Genomic DNA, 23,004 nt, shown 5'->3' with positions numbered 1-23,004 from the left:
CTGGAGTTGCTTTGAGTTGCGAAAAGTTCGCCCCGATGTTGAATGAAAGGAAATTAAACATTTTCACTCGAGCTGCTTTTGTTTTCGAATCCCTCGGATAACAGTTGACCAGCACAAACAGATTACCAAAGTTATTCCCATTCGTATGTGAAGAGCCCGCAGTTGTTGCCCAAAAAGCAGTCGCATCCATTTGGCAGCGGATCAATCTTGCCCACAAATTGCTTCCATATTTGTCATATTTCTGGACCTCCATGCGTGGGGAAATTAAGCTCTCGGTCCAACGATAATGGGACAAAATAAAAGACACGTTTTGACCTTAAATTTAGCTTGGTATTTTGATACGCCTTCAAGTATAGTCCTGTACTTTTGTATTGTCCTGCTTTTACCAAAGCCGAAATCTATATTCCCGCCTCCCACACAAATGCGTACGTGTATTGGGCTGGAACGTATTATTTGATGCCATCCCTCATGTCTGATTTCTAGTCCATTAACTTTGAAGTTATTTGGCGATGCTACTTTAACACTTCAACGGATTTTGGACATTTCGCTTTCAATTTTGGTTGGTTCTATGAGTATTTGTGCCCTTTTATTTGGGTCTTTTCAATTGGTAAACGTTCTGTTTTTCTTAAGTTTTTTGAGTGCTCTTTGCACATCAGGCTAGAAATTTCAACCCCATTCTATGCAATAAAAGACTTAAAACTAAAATGTGCTCGTAATACCCAACCATCCAAGTATTACTTCACAGCCCCACGGTCTTAATTAGACGGCGATAATCCACACACAGTCACTTTGTCTCTTTCCTGTCTGTCTAATTGCATAAATTTGCAATTTGCAATTTGCGGCTGATCAATTATACAGTTTGTGCTTGGTAACCTGACCTAATTTAAGACATTGAAAACTGTCGAATTGTATGCGATAGTCTATTATATGGCTTGATTTAACTATCCTTACCTTTACGGGTAAGGAACACGGGCACTAATTGACTAAATCACAGCAACAACACGTTCTTCCGTAGACCGTTTTTCTCAGAACGCTTGCCACCTGTTAAACTCTGCAAAACTCTGTTAAACTCTGTTAAACTCTGTTAAAAATCATTCAAAAAATAAGAATAAGTATTAATGTATATTATAATATATGGATGTAAGCTGCGATTTTGTTTAATAGAACATAAAATCGATCATAAAATTGATGCAAAAATGTAAGAGAAGTATCAATTGGGCTTAATATGCTGATCCTAGTTGTTTTTGGTGCTCACTGTCTTATACACACATACATACATGCTTATACATATTTACAGAATGCATACTTACAGGCGCATAACGGAATTGACAGTGAAAATAGAATCATACAGCAAACCCATGCACATACACACACACACACACACACACACACTTACGCAAATTTCTCTTTCTCCCCTCCCAGTCACACACACACACACTCGCACACAATGAAGGCAATTGAGCAGAATCATTGCCGCTGGCAGTTTTCTTCAGAATGATTTAAGAGGAAGGCGGGTACTTCAACAGGCGACAACAACAACAACGAAAAAAAGAAACGACGACGTCAACGTCGACGTCAGCTTCGTCGTCGGCGTCGCTGTTGCCGATTCGCATACAACAAGTGGCAGCGAATACGACGCAGCTTCTGCTGCTGCCCTTTCACATCGCATTCCAAATCCTGACGCAGTCAAAGGCGCTTTGTGCGCGCCTCGTGCGCCGTACACAGCTTTTTTTCAGTGCGAGATGAAATCTCGTGGCTGATGGACGTGTTCGTGTCCACGTTTCCAGTGCTCCAACCGCCAGACACTTGTAGCACTTTAGTATTTATAACACAGTGCTCAGAAACACTCTGCTCCACTCAGTATTTTCTGTTCAATGCATTAAGAAAATGTAGTTCACAATCAGTATATAAAATATAATAAATCCATCTAATTGTGCTTGATTCAAGTTAAAAAAAAAAACCAAAACAAAAAAAATCTCTAAGTCTAAACTGAAAATATGTAATTTTTCAGAGAAACGAATGTAAGTCTAAAATTTAATAAGTACATTTTTTTTTAAATAAATATAAAACATTCTCGATTTGACTTCGCCCAATCTCTTAAAGTCTATAAATAACTATGGTTATATTATTTTCAAATCAAATTGTGCAGCTTTTCAATGTGTATTCATAAATATGTGTGCGACACAATATAATCAATATGAGCCCAAAATATTGTTCTAGTCAACGTAATTTCGTGCACAATGTATTTGTTTGCATTGCGTTAGCTCGAGTGCGTCGGGTCTTTGGGGCTTAGCTTTTATACAAAACATATTGTTCCCAAATATCAATTTATTTGCATTGGGCAAGTTAAATAGAAACTTTTCGCAGTCAATTATTGGTGGCATTCGAATCTGGCAAGTCGTTGACATCGCCACAAATGTTGGCCGAATATATCGAAATATCAAAATATTTCCATCAAGCTAAAGTCTTATTGTTTATTTCCTCATTTACTTGCAGCAAAAATACTTAAAATCTTCACCCCCAAATGCAGCAGAACCCACAAATTGATATAGCATCAACAGCTTGGATATTCAATCGTTATAGCTGCCATAAAACTACGCAACAGGAACGCAAATAATAAATTATTTGACAGGTAATTTGCATTTCTTTTCCTCATTTCAGAAACTAAAAATCGTTGTGAGAGACTCTTTTTAGTTGCAATAATTATTTAAAACCAAACTGAATGTAATATTATGAAGAGCTTGCCCTAGTTATGCCTTATAATTAGCTAATTTCCAGATGCAATAATTGCCGAAACACAGCAGCCAAGTAGACTTGTATATTTGACTAGCTCTGCGATGATTGAAACGTGACATAATTTGCTCTTAACGACCCTATATATATATATCTATATATATATGCATTTGTGCCTTACTCAGAGACGCGATTCAATGTCGTATCGCAAGATCAGGCTGGTTTTCATTAATATTTACTTAATATAAGATCTAAAAATGTTCGCTATTTAAACTTAGTTGCGTGCTTAGCTCAGGAAATCAACAATTTAACATTGGTCGTGTGGCGTCTGTTAAGTTTTGTGCAATTAACGCAGTCAACATACATATATAATATCAACAAGCATAAGAATCTAAGATCATGCACAAATATTAAGCTAAGCAATCCAGTCGCACGTGTTAGCGATAGCTTACATTTTTATCAAAAAATATCTATTTATTCTATTCAACTCCATTCCATTCTATTCAACTCCATTTATTCTATTCTATTCAACTCCATTTTATTATATTCTATTTTATTCTATTCTATTCTATTCCATTCTATTCTATTCTATTCTATTCAATTCTATTCTATTCTCTTATATTCTATTCAATTCTATTCCATTCTATTCTATTCTATTCTATTCAATTCTATTCTATTCTATTCTATTCTATTCTATTCTATTCTATTCTATTCTATTCTATTCTATTCTATTCTATTCTATTCTATTCTATTCTATTCTATTCAAATCCATTCTTTTCAATTCTATTCCATTCTATTCTATTCTATTCTATTCTATTCTATTCTCTTATATTCTATTCAATTCTATTCTATTCTATTCTATTCTCTTATATTCTATTCAATTCTATTCTATTCTATTCTATTCTATTCCATTCTATTCTATTCTCTTATATTCTATTCAATTCTATTCTATTCTATTCAATTCTATTCTATTCTATTCTATTCTATTCTATTCTATTCAATTCTATTCTATTCTATTCTATTCTATTCAATTCTATTCTATTCTATTCTATTCTATTCTATTCTATTCTATTCTATTCTATTCTATTCCATTCTATTCCATTCTATTCTATTCTCTTATATTCTATTCTATTCTATTCCATTCTATTCAAATCCATTCTATTCAATTATATTCCATTCTATTCTATTCTATTCTATTCTATTCTATTCAATTCTATTCTATTCTATTCTATTCTATTCTATTCTATTCCATTCTATTCTATTCTCTTATATTCTATTCAATTCTATTCCATTCTATTCTATTCTATTATATTCTATTCTATTCTATTATATTCTATTCTATTCTATTCTATTCTATTCTATTCTATTCTATTCTATTCTATTCTATTCTATTCTATTCTATTCTATTCTATTCTATTCTATTCTATTCTATTCTATTCTATTCTATTCTATTCTATTCTATTCTATTCTATTCTATCTATTCTATTCTATTCTATTCTATTCTATTCTATTCTATTCTATTCTATTCTATTCTATTCTATTCTATTCTATTCTATTCTATTCTATTCTATTCTATTCTATTCTATTCTATTCTATTCTATTCTATTCAATTCTATTCTATTCTATTCTATTCTATTCTATTCTATTCTATTCTATTCTATTCTATTCTATTCTATTCTATTCTATTCTATTCTATTCTATTCTATTCTATTCTATTCTATTCTATTCTATTCTATTCTATTCTATTCTATTCTATTCTATTCTATTCTATTCTATTCTATTCTATTCTATTCTATTCTATTCTATTCTATTCTATTCTATTCTATTCTATTCTATTCTATTCTATTCTATTCTATTCTATTCTATTCTATTCTATTCTATTCTATTCTATTCTATTCTATTCTATTCTATTCTATTCTATTCTATTCTATTCTATTCTATTCAATTCTATTCTATTCTATTCTATTCTATTCTATTCTATTCTATTCTATTCTATTCTATTCTATTCTATTCTATTCTATTCTATTCTATTCTATTCTATTCTATTCTATTCTATTCTATTCTATTCTATTCTATTCTATTCTATTCTATTCTATTCTATTCTATTCTATTCTATTCTATTCTGTTCCATTCTATTCTATTCTATCATAATCTTTTCTATTCTATTCTATTCAATTCCATTCTATTCTATTCTATTCTATTCAAACGTTTGAAATAAGTTATATTTTTTGAAATATAGCAATAATTGAAGTAGAAATTGTTTTAAACAGTAAGTAGAGCTAATTTAAAGGAAAGAGTGTAACACATTCGACTTGACGGCATTTGCGATTATTTTATTTTTTTGTGTTGTTCTCGTCTACCTTTCAGCTGCGCAGCTGAGCATAGGGCACACGCGACGTATGCGCATTGTATAAATTAAATATTATTTACAATTGAAATTGATGAATCAAAATAAGGTTGTCGGCATTAAATCTCTCATCCTTCTATCACTCGTTTCGAAAAAAGAGCGTTTTAAACTTTACAAATCTGCATACATTTTTAATTGTGCTGCCGGCTTTAGTTTTTTCTCACGCTTAGAAAAGAATCGCATGCCCAATGCTAATAAATACCTAGAAATATTAATATAAGACACTTTTAAAATGCATTCATTCGAAATATGAACACATTAAAGCTGCGGGCTGTCTGAAAAATCAACGACTAACACGCGCGAAAATCTAAAACAAAAATTAAATAATAGCAACAAGTTGTTGTGTTGCACTAAAAAAATCGTTAAAAAAGCGCCAAGCGACACGCTCATGATTTTAGTTTCAGTTCAGAGTCCCGACTTGTCGGCAGAATCCGTACAGATCACGCCTCAGTAGATCCATACGTAAAGTGAAAGTTTCTGATAACCAAACTATTTTACAAAATATATATACCATGCGACCCATAAAAACCATTATCAAAACATAAGCAAAGTGAAACATATTGAGAAAAGTACAAGAATTTACTTTAAAAAAATATATAAGCAAAACGTGCGGTAAGAATACTAAGCAGTGGTAAAATGAAATGTTAAAAACTTGGCAAATATATATAGAATTAATTATGATTCAATTATATTTGATATTTAGGGGCATAGATCAATGTCTCTCGTGGAACCCATGCTGTCCAACAAAACACGTTCCACAGTCGATTGTGCCAACTCTTTTTAGATCGATTAAGTCAGATGTACCCAGATAAACAAAGTATTTAAGTACAGCCCATGTTTATCACGTGTTTGTTTTCGCATCTTGACTAAGAACTCAAAAACGTTCAATATTCTAGTTCGCTGTATTAGGCCATTTAAAATCATCTTCAAAGAACTTCCATCTGCCATCTGCCATCTGCCATCTTCCATCTTCCATCTTGTTCTCAGTTAGGGCAGCGTTTTGATTTAATTGACTGCAAGTTAATTCAATTTTTGATAGTCGCACCCAGCACTTAAGGCTGAAGTCAAAATTTGTCAAACAGACATAAAAAGAAAACTCCTTCCAGTCACGAACAACGGTGTGTGTGTGTGTGTGTGTATGTGTGTGTGGGGTGCGAGGGTGTGTGTGTGGGGTTGTGTAAACGAATTAGATGTAGAATTCAATTTGAATTTGCGACGCGCGCCTTGTATTACAAAGTTTGTAAATTGTAAAGACCAAATGCAAATGTTGCGAGGCTCGAAGGGCCAATTATATAAATATTTAAATTTGGCCACATTGTCTTATAAATGCATTGCAATTATTATATTCGAATTAGAGTTGTTGTGTGAAACTGAAAAGTCTGTGAAAAGCATTTTTTAATTTGCACGCCCCCGAATGCAGTACAATAATTGAATTAAAATTAAAAAAAGAAAAACAAAACCGAGACATATAATTTAGTTTTAATTAGCGTAATCATTGGAGCGTTACACAGGCGAGGGCAATTGCTACCCAGCCCAAGCGGCTTACTTTTTGATTACATTTTAAAGACAATCCTCTTAGCGCACAAATCTGACAAGACGTTACGCTTCTACTTCTTCTTCTTCTTCGTTTACCCTAGCAACAAGCGGCGGGCGACGCAATGCAATCATCGACTGATGCGGGCAATAATGGCACACGTAAATATACAGCACAACAGCAACAACAGTCGCAACCATCGGCAGGAGCAGGAGCAGGAGCTGGAGCAGTAGCTGGAGCTGGAGCAGGAGCTGGAGCAGAAGCAGCGCCGGCTGCAACAAACCAAACAACGTCTTTTACCGTAAATGACAACAGTCAGCAGCAACGGACGAGCATAGGCAACACAATCTCTAGCAAAAATCCGTTCAAACAACAGTTGGAAAGCAATAAGCAGAATGGCAACATGGAAGCAGACTACGGCATTATGGGAACAAGCGGAGCAGTCGGCACGGACCAACAGCTGGCATCGCCAACAAACCAGGAACAGCTTTATGCATCACGCAAATTGACAGGCGGCGGTCAACCGCCGCCGGATCAATATCGACAGGAGGATCCACGTGCAGCCGGTACTTGGTCTGCTGCCAAAACATGGATGGTCAGCTGGCGGGGCTCCAACCGGCTCGTTCTGGTCATTGTTGCCATAGCTCTCCTGCTGGACAACATGCTACTAACAACTGTCGGTAAGTGCAGCCCAATCTTACATTCTTTAAATACAAATCGTAAAAGCCGCATATTTCTGCTAGCCATTAGCATTTCATGGCCATTTATCTTGGCAGCCACTTGACAATGCCAGGCAATCACCTGGAAATTATTCATTTTCATTTCCAGATAGGTTCTTGGCACTCCTTTGGCCATAAAATTACCACAAAGCGCCACTTAAGCTAATGAATGTTGTCTTGGCGTCAGTCACTCACCACCTGGCTTTCAGTTCATCAATTCAACTGTCGTTGAGTGATGCCAAGGGATTTTGATTAGCTGCGGGATTTGCTTTAATAGTACTACATCTCTTCTTCTAAAAAATATATTTATATATATATATGCCTAATCAATTATATTCATATTTATGCACACATGCACACATTTGTATTCTCGAGTACAATAGCCATCAATCGATAAACACATTCCTTGTTCGTAGTCCTTTATACGAACGCAACTCAAAGGAACCCAAACCAATTCTGTTAAGCGAACTCAACAAATTTTCAACCAAGCACAGCAACTAATCAATTGTTGGAGTACCAGTGTGATTTGCCCGTCATTATTAAAAGCCGACACGGGCAGAGTCAGAGAGGGATTGGGATTGGGATTGGGAATGGAGATACTCAAAGTGCGGACAGTCAATTAAATAGACACGCGACCATTGCTACTGCGTGTGACACTAAATCTACGCAGGGGAAGGACGTTGCTGGCCAACGGTCGAGCCAAGTGCTTATGTCAAGTGTCTGGACAAACACGTGGACATCAAGTGGCCGAGGGCCGATGAACAGACGGACAGACGGACAGACGGACCGACGGACTGCAGCTGTACTCCAGTCTGACCAATGTTTGCTGCGGCTGACAACACAAATAGCGCTTGAAGTTCCTTATTCTTCTTTGTGTTAAACGTTCATGAAATTATATCAACAAGTAGGAAGTAGCCAGCCGAAGACAAATAGCTAGGCGAATGCGAATGCGAATGCGGCGGCACTTAAGCGACGACTTGTTGAAAGATACGGACGAAGAAGTCAAAGCAAAAGTGGAAAAATGCTCATGGAGCGCGCAAAAGTCAAAGTGTTGGCTCAACCCCAAAAAGAGAAGCAGCCATCCGGACCCCAGGACTCAGCTAACGCTCGATGCTTTTCTAGTTTCCGTACTCCTGTCCGTCCGCCTGTCCGCCAGTCTTTGTTACAGCAAATCAAAGTTAGCTCTGAATGCCGCATGGCAAGGGGTGTATGTGGTTAAGTGCTGGATTAGGGGAGAGGTTACGGCAAATATGCTTTTAGCGTTTGACTTGAGGCATTTCCACTTAAGTGCTTTCACTTCGCCGTTAAAGGTGTTGAAGTGAAAATTGCAAGAAATACATGCTTATTACATTTGATCTTCGGCAATGAGCATAAAATTCTCATAAATTTGATTAAGCTGCGAAAAGGGGCTCCTCGAAGGAGACGACGTCTTACGAGCATTGCTTAGGTGACTTTCTTGATTTATGTATGGGTCAGAGTCTTATCTGTAAGTGCTTTATTGCATAAATAAACAATAGTTAAAGTGTGTACATATATAGTTTGCTGGTTTGTTTGTTAATGCACATGTGAGAATCTTATAGCCGGCAGTACTCGGCTACTAGATACCTCGCATCCTGCTTTAAGTTCTTGGTGGAACTTAAAAGTCAATATTTCGATTTTAGCAATAGTTACTTTATTTAATATACACCAAAATAGTGCATAATTAGAGAGTTCGAGCTAAAATACTTTGTACAAAGTTTTTGTAATATTGGGAAATTGCAAATTAGTGTAACCAGACCTTATCAATGACAAAAAACCTTAAAATGTATAAATTTCTGTGATGCCAGATCGCCGCAAGTTCGTAAACCACAAGTTCGCATATAAAATGTATGTATTTTATTGCTTATGTGCATTTGTACAAATGAACAGCAAGAAAAAAAACTTATATAATTTCTTATAATTTTTTTTTTTTTAACTTGCGTGTATTAGTATCCATAATTCAATAGAGTAGTAAGCAATGTGTGCCTTCATTTCTTTTACGGCTCAGCCATATTTTTCGTGATTTGCTTTTCCGACGTATCAAATTTCTCTAGAGAGGCTGCCGATCGATTTTTAATGGGCGTGGTCCCCAATGAACGTGCCTTGATAGCGCTATTGATACTCTCCGGCGTTGGATTGAGCAGCTGATGAAAACTGTCGGATTCGTTCCTTGTAAGGGAAGCACTGCGCGCAAAGGGAAAGTATTCATTAAGTTGTCGCTCCATAACATCCTTATTGATGGTGGTCTCCCAAATTTGGTTTTGGATTATGCTGCTGTAGCGTGCCTCAAAGCTGTGCTGATGGCGCAACAGATTCGATGCACCACGTGCGTTTGTGCTGTGTGCAAGTTTGGGCTCCCACTCCGTTGCCCGTTGGGCGGGCTTGGACGTGGTCGGCTTTAGGGGACTGCCCACGTTGTGCTCATCCGTTGACATTTGCCAGTCGTACTAATTACCGGAAAATTAAATACAAAACTTATGCTTGTTAACCGGAATAGCACTTGGTATATCGTTGCCGAGCTTTGCAACCTTCCGCGTGGGCCTCAGAATCGCGAATAAGTCACGGCAGGCATTCGACTGTCTTGTTAAGCAACTATTCTTAGCCGTTTTCCCTACCAAACAGGCAAAAACTCAAATGTCAGACAAAAGTTTTATTTTAGCTGCGTTGTAATTGCGAGCGTGCCTTTTGTCTTTTGGAAAAAGTTTTTCGAGGCCTTTGGGGTTGCTAAAGATTGATGTTATGAGCGTGGTGCCTTCCTCAGCACGAGCCTGCCAAGCGACAGGTTATCCACCGCCAAAGGTCACAAAGTGCTGTCGTTTTTGGTGTCGCCTTCGATGCTGCTATGGTAAAATGACAGGTGTGCCAGGTGTCAGAGGTGCCCTCTCTCCTCTCAGAACTACGGCCCTATTTTTGATATACCATATATTATGTCAATAATTGATTTATGACCCTTAATGCATTGCCATTAAAGTCTATAATTATAATAACATCCAAGCGGAAAGCAGTCCATTACGTATTTAAAATAAAATTAAAAAAAAAATACATTAAGTATTATTGTATATATGAATATCAAATTAAAATCTAGTTAATTTCATAAATATTCCCCCCCAACTATCTAAATTGCTAATATTACACTCTCAGGAGATTACTTTGATAGCTCGGAGAGCTCTTGAATAAAATCTAGAAAGAATAAATCCAGTTAATTTAGCCATATTTTAGAAAGCAAGAAAACCCCTAACGCCAAATAAAAATCTAGCTAAATTCATAAATATTCCCTTAAACATTAGACTTTGTTAATATGCGATGCTCGGCCGATTACATCAGAAGCCCATTAAGCGGGGAATACGCGTAGAAGTGAAGGCCTAATCTTAAAAAAATGTACAATGACAGGAAAGTATAAAATAAGTAAAAAGTCCAGACCCTTAAAGAAATGAAAGGATACTTTACTATTCCTTAAAGAAACAAATATACCTTTTAATTAAAGCGCTTAAAAATATAATTCACTAAAACTAGCGCTTAGCGCATCCTCGTTACTCGATGCTGCCAGGAGCAGGCCCTTCTTGGGCAGACTTGGCATGAAGATATGCAGCTGCTTACGACTGTCCTGTTGGGTTGCGTTCAATCCGCGACTGCTGTGCGGCGGAGTACGTGCGTCTTTCGCCGTGGGTGCTGCAGCAGTGCCATGATATAACCTGGCCGATGCCAACTGTCCGGCCATGCGACGCGTCGTGCTGGCGCTGTTGCTTAGCGCACAAAGATCAATGTTGCGCGGCGGACGATTGAGGCGGACGGGCACTCCCTCCTTGTTAAAAATGATGGTTATCGGCTTGGCATTGGATGAGTTGGCGCAGTAATTCATTACCGCTTGCTTTGTCGCGGGCTTCCTAGGCGCTTCACGCGGTGCAAGTGTTCCCGTAGCACTACGTTTTAGGGCCATGCCACGTTGGTTATGCCGACTGATTCGATGGCTCCTCGATAGCATTGCGCTGCTGCTACTGACTGGCACTGGTGTCGATGCTTTGACAATATCCGCACGACCTGCCAAGTCCAGCCAATTGATCACACGTTCCGCAAGACGCTCCTCCGGATTGACTGTACTCGTGACCAGTGAATCCTGAAGCGAACTACGCCGTGAATGCGGCTGATGATCCGCAAGGTGGTCCAGCTGGTAACCCTTATCGCTGCTCAGCAGCCAGGCACGTCGCTTCGAATGACGCCTGCTGTGCAGCACGGTGAAGGCAGCTTGGACTTTGTTGGACATTACGCCTTGGGTCTGGCAAACTTGCTGTTGGTGCTGCAGCGTAAGCTTGGTCGCGTCCAATAGCAGATACTCATTCAAGCTATAATCAGCGTAATTCTCTGTTGCCGTTGACTTTCCGTTAAGCTCGTTCGATTCGCTTTCATAACTGATGTCTGTCCAAATTTGATAAGTTTGGTTGAATTTGATTGGAGCTCCATCAAAGGATATTCGTTTTACTTACCAGCTCGCTTGGCGTTTTGTCGTTGGCACTGAATCCACCGCTGACGCTCGTGCGGCTCATAGTCGAGTATAAAGTGGCGTCGGTGGCTGCGCCCAGTATCCCCGATCCTCTCCAGCCAGACGGAGCGCACGAACAAGGGTCGACTGGCCGACTCCCAAATGGAACGAGATGGCCGTCGCATGGTCTCCTCTGGTTATCCTCTCCACCATAAATCAGAGTCCCTACCTATTACTTATTATGCAGAACAACAAATGCAAGCTGATTTCGATTGTCTCGCAGTCCCTGCTGTCCTCATAGTTACTGTCCTCGCTGTCGTCTGCCTCAACCGCCGGTTGCTGTCCCACTGTTGTCGCTGTTTGCCTGACGACGCCAACAACGCTACCGCAAAAAAAAACTTCATTTCACTAGGGATGGCCAAAAGTCACGGAATCGGAATCGCCTCGAGCTAAAGAGTGATTTTTTCCCAAACTTATAATGCATCAAATTTCGCAGCAATTCATGACCGTCTTTGGTCTTAAGTAAATGGTAAACCCTATTTTATTCGAATTACCAATAATCATGTGGAAAGCTTAAAATTTGTTTGCTTAAAGTATCGACTGATCAAGTAGCTGATTCAGAGATCATTTTGTTTTATTGGGCGCTGGAGTCGGGGTTCTGCTAAAGACCTAGCGAAAGATTTTTAATATGGAGCATAGTTAAAAGATTATGTAGCTAATATACTTTCCTTTGTCGTTGGGCTTTAGTGGAAGCTACAAGCCTGTCCAGAACAAATACAAGAGCCAAGAGCAAAAATTAGATAGACAATTGTAGCTACAAGGCAGCATTAATTGGATGAAGTGCATCAGGCAGGTAGGACAATCAATTCTATATATGTATGTTAATTTTTACTCTAAGACTTGTAAAAGTTGATGTCATTTGTATCCTGTATCCTGTTCAGTATTGAAGATTTCGTAGCGTACAGTTAAGACTGTGGAATTATACTTACACAATCTTTCCTTTTGGCCAGTCCCTGGTCGTCATGGTTTTTTTTGTCTGGTCGCCCATCACCCGCCGCTTGCTTTTTGCTTTGCCTTGCGGCTTAAGTGTCTTCGACACGCGACATGTAACCCAAACAACCCATGCCCAAACCCCTTTTCCTTAATGCTCGACTCCATTAACCGCTTTACAGTTGCACGTGCCTTTCAATATTTGTATGTCAAAAACTGGGAGGCAGTTTAATGACTTGTATGGTACCACAAAATATCAATTATTTACTCCTCAAAATAGTTAATTATTTGTGGTGAATTATAAAGTCAATTAAAACAAAAACTCTTTAAATACATTTCTGCTTGCTTACTTTTTGGTTTGAGTTATTATACCATTGCAGAGGGTATTATAATTTTGTCGTGAAATGTGTAACGCATATAAGGAGACATCTCCGACCCCATAAAGTATATACATATATTCTTGATAAGCATCAACAGCCGTGTCGATATAGCCATGTCCGTCTCTCCGTCTGTCCGTCTGTCCATCTGTCCGTCTGTCTGTTTCTATGCGAACTAGTCTCTCAGTTTTAAAGCTATATTTATGAAACTTTGCAGAAGTCCCTCTTTCTGTTGCATGCAGCACATATGTCAAAACCAGCTGGATCGGACCACTATATCATATAGCTGCCATAGGAACGATCGGTCGAAAACTAGGTTTTTGATTAAAAACCTTTTTTGTTAATCAAGATATCTTGACCAAACTCGGCATTAACTATTTACCCTGTGCTTCTAGATACGGGCAAATCACTATAAGTATTATGAAAAGGTTCGGTCTGCAAGGGTATTAGATCTTCGGCGTGCCGAAGATAGCCTTTCTTTCTCGTTTTCATTGTATTGTGGGTGTGCCACTAATTGGAATGTCAAGTTACATATCAAACATACATATGTGGGAGATAGTAGTAGGATATATACAGACATACATATGTACATAGATGCAGACAATTCTACCATTCCGCTCAATTCTACCATTCGTCTTGTACTCTAATTCTTGCAGGAAGAGCTCCTTGTCTCGCTCATACATGCATAAACTTATTGTCAATTCTCCTTTAGTCTGTTAGCATGACTCAGTCGCGATCGATCGACGCTTAGGTACCCCTACCAATTATAACGAGCTAAATTGCAAGAATTTCGCATCGAAGTGGAAAACGCATTCATTATTTCATATTACTCGTCCCTTCAAAAGGAAAGAAATGCCTCCGACATTTGAAAAAATATTGAATTTTTGAGCATTTTTGCTTGTGAGGACACATACACACAAAAACATTAAAACGGTACCTAGACATAATAAACGAGCACTAAGAATAAGCCAAAGCAGTTGCCGGGAGTGGGAGCGAGATAAAACGACAGCAATGCCTTTCTATCGCACAAATCATTTGTACTTTTTACTCTATTGCTGTCTAAGCATGCGGGCGTGTCTCGAATCCGAACAAAAACGAAGGCGAGCTTGGACCAGAAATTCAGCGATTTTGAATGTTCGCTTTCATTGTACTGCATGTCTTATCTACCTGTTGTTTGTTTAGTGCCTTAAGTGAATTAGGATTAGAATTATGTTGGTGATTTTGGATGGCGAATGTCACATTCACTGGCCTTTCTATAACCATGTGAATGTAAGCAATAGTTAGGTGTATAACTTGGACTTAACGTAATACTATAAATCGCCATAAAACTCTATAAACATGGGGATTTAATAAGCTTATACGTTTCCACGCTTCTTTCCAAGCTATTAACGTCATTCATAAGAGTCTAATCGATAAAAACATTACTACAATTCTCCCTTACATATGTATGTATATATCCCTTTGGGCATATCAATTTGATTTGTTAAACAGCTACCAAATCAACCGCAATGCTGTCTAGTTACCATCCACAAACTATGACAACAACACTTCAAACTGAGGCAACTAAAACAACGATAAGCAGGGACTACAGCTATCGCCGAACACTCAGCAACTTGCAAATCCAATTGAAACGAGAAAGAAGGGCATCCTTCGGCATGCCGACGATTTAATACCCTTGCCCAACTTTTTCATTAGCTCATAGTGCATTGCCCGTATTAAAGAAGCACAGGGAGAAAAGTTAATGCCGAGTATGGTTAAGATATCTAGAAAAAAAAAATTGTCCATGCAAGAGCTACTTTTCGATCGATCACTCCAATGGCAGCTATATGATATGGTGGTCCGACGTTGATAGGATTTTGCAAAAATGTTAGGAGCATAGTAAAACTAATAAATGCCGAGATTGGTCAAGATATTTTATAAATAAAAACGTTTTTCATACAAGAACCCATTGAAGGATCGTTCCTATGGCAGCTATATGATATAGTGGTCCGATCCAGTTGGTTCCGACATATGTACTGCGTGCAACAAAAAGAGGCACAAGATCAAGATTATATATAGTTATATTTAAGTAGATGTATCCTTCTATGCGTTACACATTTCAACAATTATAATACCCTCTGCAAGGGCATAACAACACCTCACACATGAATGCAATTGCAGCTACGAAACAAGCACTTGCCAAGGTGGGTCTAGACTGGGTCTGCAACGGATACCGCTGGCTAAGGGTGTTGATAATAAATATAAACAGAGTCAAAACATGCAATAAACAAATTCAATTTCCTACAAAAGGGTAATGGTTGAGTTCCTTTTAAGTCGGCGCTTTTGTGCGAAAGGGAAAAAGGGAGCAGCCAAACCGAGCTCCACTTGAAGCGCTTCCGCTTCCGTGTCTCAACAGCAAGGTGTACGCGGCGTATGCGCAATTTGTGCAAGCTTGTTGGCGTGGCCGAACAACTCAATTAGACCGTGCAATCTGCTTGCTGCAGAAATGCCTAGAAGCCATTATAAACTTTAAGTAACAACAATTTTGCGGGCCTTTAATACAATTAGAGAAGCGGCTGGAGAAAATTGCTTTGCTAGCGTCATCTAACTGCAGGCCGTTAGGCTAATTGTAGCTAAATTCTTTGTTGCAACTCAATTACAAAACCATTAACCGACTCTTTCTATTTCATAGTGCCCATCATACCCGAGTTCTTGTACGACATACGACATCCGGACGCACCTCTCGACAGTTACCCACGCACGCCTCTCACCCTGGCCACTCCACCACCGCCAACGTCCTGTCCATGTAAGGAGGGTGGCAATGATGTGGTGGTGCCGATCGAGGTGTCCACGCCGAGCGCAGAAGGTAAGCACGGTAATTGGGTGGAGTTCGGGCAATGAAACTTCTGCATCTTCAATAGAAAATGAAACATACTACCGGGAGCTAGAGGAACGGCACAATGAATTGGTTGGCGAAACTGTGGAAGTTGGTTTGCTCTTTGCATCGAAGGCCATTGTACAACTGTTGGTTAATCCGATTGTAGGACCATTGACCCATCGGTGAGGAATTGCTTGAATGGGTTTCTTAATATAAGTTCCATCATAATTCTTAACCTTTCCTTTAACATTTCAGTATCGGCTACAGCATACCCATGTTTGCCGGCTTTGTGATTATGTTCTTGTCAACGCTGAGTAAGTATAAGATGAATTTGCTTTGGCTGTATTTTTTAATTTGTTCGTCTAGTTTTCGCCTTTGGTCGTTCATACCTGGTACTCTTCATTGCCCGAGCCCTTCAGGGCATTGGCTCATCGTGTTCCTCGGTCTCTGGAATGGGCATGCTGGCAGATCGTTTCACAGACGACAAAGAACGTGGCAATGCCATGGGCATAGCCCTGGGTGGACTTGCGCTCGGCGTGCTCATAGGACCGCCCTTTGGTGGCGTTATGTATGAATTTGTTGGCAAGTCGGCCCCATTTCTGGTGTTGGCTGCACTGGCACTAGGCGATGGTTTGCTGCAACTATTCATGTTGCAACCGTCAATACAGAAATCAGAGTCGGAGGAGCCACCGTCCCTGAAGAGTCTGATCAGTGATCCTTACATTTTGATAGCTGCTGGTGCAATCACCTTTGCTAATATGGGAATTGCTATGCTAGAACCGTCTTTGCCGTTGTGGATGGTGGACAATATGGGTGCAACGCGTTGGGAACAAGGTGTGGCATTTTTGCCCGCTTCTATTAGCTATTTGATTGGCACTAATCTGTTTGGACCACTTGGACACAAAATTGGAAGATGGTTTGCCGCCTGCCTAGGACTGGTTATCATTGGCGCCTGTTTAATCTTTGTATGTACATCCATCAGATTGCCAGCATAATTTTAGAAATGCTTCTCCTTCTCTTCAGATACCCATGGCTACCTCTATCACGCATCTGATTATTCCCAATGCTGGTCTGGGCTTTGCCATTGGTATGGTGGACTCTTCGATGATGCCGGAGCTGGGCTATCTAGTCGATATACGGCACTCGGCCGTCTATGGCAGCGTCTATGCCCTGGGCGATGTGGCCTTCTGTGTTGGCTTTGCCGTCGGTCCAGCTCTCTCGGGATCACTTGTGAAAAGTATTGGGTTCGAATGGATGTTATTTGGCATCGCCATCCTGTGCTTCTTGTATGCGCCGCTGCTAACCTTCCTCAAGAACCCACCCACCAGCGATGAGAAAAAGGTGCGTATGGCTATCGAGGCTGCTGCTGCAGAAGCAGCCGCCGGTAATTCGATTGCTCAAATAATGACATCCTGTCCGGCTATCATGCACGATACTTTGACGGATGCAGGCAAGGCGAATGAGGCTTTTGAAAGTGAACGATTATGAGCTCTTAATTTATGTTTTGAATTTTTAATTTAATTAAAACTTACTATTTGTATAATCTAAGGCTATTTCGTCTCTTTACTTGCAATATGCAATATGTCTACAACAATAAGATGCTAATTTAAAATATTTTCATTTCTGTACATTAAATAAGTATAATTTGTTTTCTATTTACATAAGTGTTGTCATAATTATTGTACATATAAACTCTTTTTGATTTAATGAATACATAATATATATAATAATATATGTTTAGTTTCGCTGCCGTATATTTTCATTTTCTTCCATTATTGCCTCAATGTTTACACATTCACTTGGTCAGAACATTTTTAAAGTATTAACAAATGCACCTCTTAACTTTTACAGTCATTAATTTATGGACGCGACCGCTCACAGGTACGTTATGTAACCTACCAAAACTACGATGACGATGAATAAATTTTCCGAATAATACAAATATTTCTTGGCAATGTCAGTTAAAATGACAAAAAAATGTTGAAAAAAAAAATTAACGAAGCAGAAAAAAAAATAAACAAGCTAAAAATATACAACCAAAAATATCAATAATATCATATGAACTGAATTAAATTGTTATAACTGTTTAAAGAAAAACAAAGCTAAACTTAAATCCTACCCTCTGCTTACAACAAGAACCACAAAATATGGACCAATCTTTAGCTACAATTTAATTAAAAGAATTCTATCAGATAGATGTCAGTATATTTGTATTTCTTTTATTTATTCTTTTCTAAACAAATGACAATGAAATGAAAGAGGAAAAAATATTTAAGTGATTAGAAATGATTATTGATTCTTACAACTGAAAAAATGGCAAGCGAAACAAATTTTAAAGTCATTAAGATTTCAACATTTAATAAACATATAAAGAAACATAAAATTTAAAAAAAATTCCTAAAAAATATAAAAAAAATTATTTAAGATTTAATCAGCATAAAAAAATAGCAACATTTAGAAAAAACATAAAGAAAGCAGGAATGTTTTTCCAAGTGCTTATTTATACATATAGACATATATATGCATATATATATACATATATATATATATATATATATATATGTACATTTTACTCCCAGAAAGGAAGGTATTTGCGTGTACAATGTGACAAGTGTCAGCGTCCGGAATTGCATTGATTTACTGTGAATTCCAAAAACTAGTTGACTAGAACGAATTTGTATTTAAAGTAAATGTATGTTATATTAAAATAATACTAGCGAATAGGACGCGAAATGTTTGAAATTGACATAAGACGGCAGACGCAATATTGAGCACGAATCCAAAAAATGTATAAAAATATTTGTGGCTGGTACAGCGTACAAATAACTGAAAAATGTAGCTATATATAGCCATGCATGACAGTTATCCTGACGTTATATCAGCCGCAAATATTTGGTTTTCCAATTTATAAACGCATCGTGCGCAAGTTATCCGCATAGACATTGATGTTGACATTATAGGGCATGGCAACCGACTCCTCATTGCGGGAACCATGGCTGCCGCAGCTGCGCCTCCTCTCGTGAACTGGACATGCGGCGGGCGAGGCATTGCGCACCCGCACCTTATTCAGCGAGAACTCCGTATCCTCACCTACGGGTTGCGATGTGGTAATGCGTATGGGCATGTTGTTGATGCGCGTGTGTATGGGCTGACTGGAGCTGACGGGCATGCCGTTCACGTGAAGATTAAGTAATTTACGCTCATTCAGGCGAGTAGCGGACAGACGTCGTATACTGACGTTGCTGCCACTCCCGAGCACACAGGCATTGAAATTCGAGCTTCCCGAGCTGCGGCGTTCCAGTGTTCTAGCTGGCGGTGCCTCATACTGCGGCCGCTCCGGCAGTGGACTTGTTTGCCGCTTAAGGCAACGCAACGTTGTCAGATTCCGAGTGCAATTTTGCAACCGCTCGGCTCGTGCCGTCGGCGTGCTGGAACTAGCTGCGGACTGATGGACATAGCAGGGCACCATGCCTGGCAGACGATCAGTCGAAGCTGGCCTGTAGAGATGTGATGTCATAATTACAGGTGATGCAACTGACGTGGGCAGAGACGTGGCACGCATTGGCAGACGCAGTTGTCTATCCTGCCGCAACTGCTCCTGGTAGCAACGTATACGTTCGTACTCTCTTTTGCGCTGAGCCTCCCGCTCTAGCCCACGAAGCCTCTGCCTTTCCCGCTCCGCCTCTATCTCCATCAGCCTGTCGTGATCGCGCTGTCTTTCCAGCTGCCTCATGCGCTCGCGTTCCTGATCACGCAGCCGCATACGCTCTTGTTCTTTTTGCAGCTCTTGCTGACACACCTGTTCCATACGCTTTCGCTCCAGTTGCACCTGCAGCCGTTTGGCTATCAAAAGATCTTGTTCACAGCTACCCATGCGCCTCGAATTAGTCTGGACCTGGGCTTCGGGTAAGCTAAACTTGGACAGACGCTTGTCAATGACAAAACTTTCGGAGCTGCCAATGCGCGCCGTAGATTTATGTACCTTATAATTGTCCGTATTGTTGTGAAGGCAGGAATCCGTTTCAATCTTAATTCGCAAACTCTTGTCCAGCTCTGCCTCAGAGTCGAGTCCATTTATGTTAATGTTGATCGCACAACCGCTGCAATTGCTGGCGCTGCGCCTCGGCTCCACCTTAAAAGTGCACGTAGAGTAATTTTTTTCCGGCTCCCTTAAAGAGCTAACGGAGGCACTTTTGCCAGCTCTGCGAGCTACGTTTGAGTTAGCGGTGCTTTGCCTGATTGTGGTAAAGCTCTGGCCACGCCGCATCGTCTGATACTCATCTCGATTGCAGCAGGTGCGCAACAGTGGGAAGTGAGAGACCGCATCGGGCGGACTGCTAAAGAGCTGGCGACGAGGCACCGATACTATATCCGGCTTTCGCGGCTCAGTGGACACCACGTGGACGCTATTAGCTTTGGTTGGCAACGAGGATATGCACTTGAAATCATGCAAATACCTGCGACGTCTGTGCTCAGCAAAGGTACTCGTCGCCGGAGCAGCAGCCTTGGCTTCTTGATACCTGGTGATGAACCTTGGATTCTGGTAATAGGTCTCGAAGGTTGGAGGCTTCGGCTGCGGCGGCTGGGGTCGTTGATAATGCTGAACCTGATAGACGGGTCGTTCAGCGTAACGAAAGTTGTACGATTGAATTTTGAACGGATCGTTGTAGAAGACATCCGTAGACTGGCGGCGTGTATAAATGCTACTGGTAGCATCTGTCGATAAGAAGGCCTTGAAAATTGGCTCATTTCAAAAATATCAATTGTCAAATATACTTACAATGACCGCGATTCATTTTATGCAATAAATTTTGTGCTTTTTAAGGACTTTGGCCAAAGTTTTGCAAAATATTGCGCAATCATCTAGATTTTTTTTTTTCAAAAATATTGTTCATGCCAAAAAAGAAAATTTTGTCAACGACGACTTTGTTTACACGGAGAACCAATCATTTTGGATTTGATATCATCATCTACTTCAAAGTTCGGCCTTTGGGGCGCACATTAAAACTCTATCAGCAATAGGACGAAGCATTTGTGCAGCAATTCGGTTGTCCAAAACCAGCCTTCCTTAAGCAAATCAATTTAAAACAAAATAAATCATATTAAATGTATTCAAAGTATATATAATTGATTTTCAAAATGTTTATGTAACTGTCTTTAAATAAACATAAATAACATACATATATTTATATTAATAACTATGTAGCTACACTTACAATATATCTGACGCAATGAGGGAACTACACCTAAGTCTTACAATATTAGGTATTCTTTACATTTGAAAGTATTATTCTTAAAACATATGCGCGTACAAATAGTAACATCACTTTTTCATTAGTAAAACAGATCAATTGGGTCCCTCGGATACTTCCGCGAGTTACTTGAATGGCTGCAAGTTTCTCCAAGCGTTGTAAGCCCCGAACGGCTACGTAAAATCCAAATTTTTGCATCATGCAGATTGCCATACATTGGGCAGAGTAATACAATTTTTACGCGCATAGAACACTTAAGTCTCGTAGCCTGCAGTTCTAATAATAACTGAGCAGCAGTGGAAAAGATTTTGAAAGGAAGCATTCATTAGTTAATCGTATACAATGAGGTTATATGAACAGATGTACATAAGCAAAGCTGAAATACTTGCTGATTATCATCGTTATTTCATTGCTCTAATATGATAATCATAAACCAATAATAATAATGAAGAAAATATATTGAATACAGCTACCTATCTTAATTTACATAAATATTAATGTACGCTTAGATTATGTGTTGTATCTTGAAAGGCTTGTAAAGAATTGCAAAATGCAATCATGCACTATAAAAAATCATTACGAATTCCCCAATACACTTATTAAATAATGTAGTACAAAAGCATTGTGCAGGGTAAAAACAGATGTTCTCCTTAAACAAAAAATACTTTAACTTTATGATGAAAAGGTTTTGTTCACTTTTATTTGTTGCTTAAAGCCTGCTTATCAACATGAATCTAAATATACTTGTGAATTAGACAATATAGTATAACCATGAACATATACACTATACTATATAAATATAAATCAGTTATCGTTCAATAATATTATAGATATTGCATTACACAAAAAAAAGCTGGTATGGGGTCAAACAATCTATAATATAATATCAAAAGTTTTGTGCACAGTTCTAAGGCATACTAAGCTCAATGTATTTATTACTACTACACAAATTGATGTCAAAATTTAATAAAACACTAAACGCATATACATATACTCTATCTATCTAAAATACTAAAATACTAAAATACCGCTAAAAACATTCCAAATTTGTATAGCTTAGTGCGAGCATACTAGTCAAAAAAAAAAAAAAAAAAAGCAATACTATACTTACTACACATATAAAATTATAATGCTATATTTATAAAGTACACTAAGAATTTAAAAACCTGCTTTATCTATATAATAAGAAATAAAACAACAATAAATACCATGTGTAATCATGTGAATATATATATGTCAAGTGTTGCGTTAAGTTTTTTGAAAAGCATTTGTAAAAGTATTGGAATGTAGAAATAAAATACACAGCTAACTACATATATTATGTTATCATACAAGAAAATCAAAACTATATTATACAATCCGTAATAGTCAGTTGACAAAAGTTTATCTATGTATTTAATTGTAATCAGATAACGTAATTCAAAAGGAGTTAAGTTTAACAAACTGGTTCGATGTACTCTTACAACAAAATAAATACACGAAACACATACACATATGTAACTAAAGTTGTTGGTGAATAAAAAGCTAGACCCGAACACAAAACAAATCTTGAAAATAAACTTAATCAGTAAACTCTAAGTGTACTCTGAATTATGGAGGGATCATTTTGCAACCACCTTTTTAATATATATCGACGGTTC

At 38.5% G+C, this 23,004-nt stretch overlaps 4 protein-coding genes across 7 annotated transcripts; 1 reads left to right on the top strand and 3 right to left on the bottom strand.

The window, feature by feature from the left end:
- Positions 1-1,979: 1,979 nt before the first annotated feature.
- On the top strand, positions 1,980-18,100 carry LOC115764559 (synaptic vesicular amine transporter). Of its 3 annotated transcripts, XM_030707683.1 has the most exons (9): positions 1,980-2,021; positions 2,497-2,632; positions 6,778-7,354; positions 15,927-16,100; positions 16,156-16,294; positions 16,368-16,426; positions 16,479-17,077; positions 17,136-17,453; positions 17,964-18,100. In XM_030707683.1, the coding sequence occupies exons 3-9, from the start codon at positions 6,799-6,801 to the stop codon at positions 18,033-18,035; spliced, it is 1,917 nt and encodes a 638-aa protein (XP_030563543.1). In that variant the 5' UTR covers positions 1,980-2,021; positions 2,497-2,632; positions 6,778-6,798; the 3' UTR covers positions 18,036-18,100. The 3 variants fall into 3 exon arrangements, with proteins under 3 accessions (XP_030563543.1, XP_030563540.1, XP_030563542.1); XM_030707680.1 differs by lacking the exon at positions 17,964-18,100 and having other exon boundaries at positions 1,981-2,021; positions 17,136-17,813; XM_030707682.1 differs by lacking the exons at positions 1,980-2,021; positions 2,497-2,632; positions 17,964-18,100 and adding an exon at positions 5,578-5,752 and having other exon boundaries at positions 17,136-17,813.
- Positions 9,295-9,932, bottom strand: LOC115764560. The gene has a single exon (XM_030707684.1). It carries the CDS (start codon positions 9,844-9,846, stop codon positions 9,409-9,411), a length of 438 nt encoding a protein of 145 aa, XP_030563544.1. The 5' UTR covers positions 9,847-9,932; the 3' UTR covers positions 9,295-9,408.
- On the bottom strand, positions 10,899-12,073 carry LOC115764552. Its single transcript, XM_030707673.1, has 2 exons — positions 11,889-12,073; positions 10,899-11,817 (listed from the first exon to the last, which is right to left on the bottom strand). The coding sequence occupies exons 1-2, from the start codon at positions 12,071-12,073 to the stop codon at positions 10,899-10,901; spliced, it is 1,104 nt and encodes a 367-aa protein (XP_030563533.1).
- Positions 18,101-18,768: 668 nt separating the features above from the next.
- On the bottom strand, positions 18,769-21,199 carry LOC115764553 (putative uncharacterized protein DDB_G0271982). Of its 2 annotated transcripts, none has more exons than XM_030707675.1 (2): positions 20,095-20,279; positions 18,769-20,023 (listed from the first exon to the last, which is right to left on the bottom strand). In XM_030707675.1, exons 1-2 carry the CDS (start codon positions 20,184-20,186, stop codon positions 19,018-19,020), a joined length of 1,098 nt encoding a protein of 365 aa, XP_030563535.1. In that variant the 5' UTR covers positions 20,187-20,279; the 3' UTR covers positions 18,769-19,017. The 2 variants fall into 2 exon arrangements, with proteins under 2 accessions (XP_030563535.1, XP_030563534.1); XM_030707674.1 differs by adding an exon at positions 20,893-21,199 and having other exon boundaries at positions 18,770-20,828.
- Between the last annotated feature and the right edge of the window lie 1,805 nt (positions 21,200-23,004).

Source organism: Drosophila novamexicana, unplaced genomic scaffold (assembly GCF_003285875.2).
Source record: "Drosophila novamexicana strain 15010-1031.04,08,12 unplaced genomic scaffold, DnovRS2.1 tig00000858-arrow-arrow-pilon, whole genome shotgun sequence".
Classification (NCBI taxonomy): domain Eukaryota; kingdom Metazoa; phylum Arthropoda; class Insecta; order Diptera; family Drosophilidae; genus Drosophila; species Drosophila novamexicana.
Note: the sequence above shows the minus strand (reverse complement) of the source record. Positions and strands in the feature narration are given on the sequence as shown.

Coding starts and splice junctions, on each gene's coding strand:
- LOC115764559 (XM_030707680.1), top strand. CDS start 6,799: ATGCAATCATCGACTGATGCGGGCAATAATGGCACACGTAAATATACA. Junction 16,101..16,155: donor GTCCACGCCGAGCGCAGAAG/GTAAGCACGGTA, acceptor CATCTTCAATAG/AAAATGAAACATACTACCGG. Junction 17,078..17,135: donor TTGGCGCCTGTTTAATCTTT/GTATGTACATCC, acceptor CCTTCTCTTCAG/ATACCCATGGCTACCTCTAT.
- LOC115764560 (XM_030707684.1), bottom strand. CDS start 9,846: ATGTCAACGGATGAGCACAACGTGGGCAGTCCCCTAAAGCCGACCACG.
- LOC115764552 (XM_030707673.1), bottom strand. CDS start 12,073: ATGCGACGGCCATCTCGTTCCATTTGGGAGTCGGCCAGTCGACCCTTG. Junction 11,818..11,888: donor AACGCCAAGCGAGCTGGTAA/GTAAAACGAATA, acceptor GACAGACATCAG/TTATGAAAGCGAATCGAACG.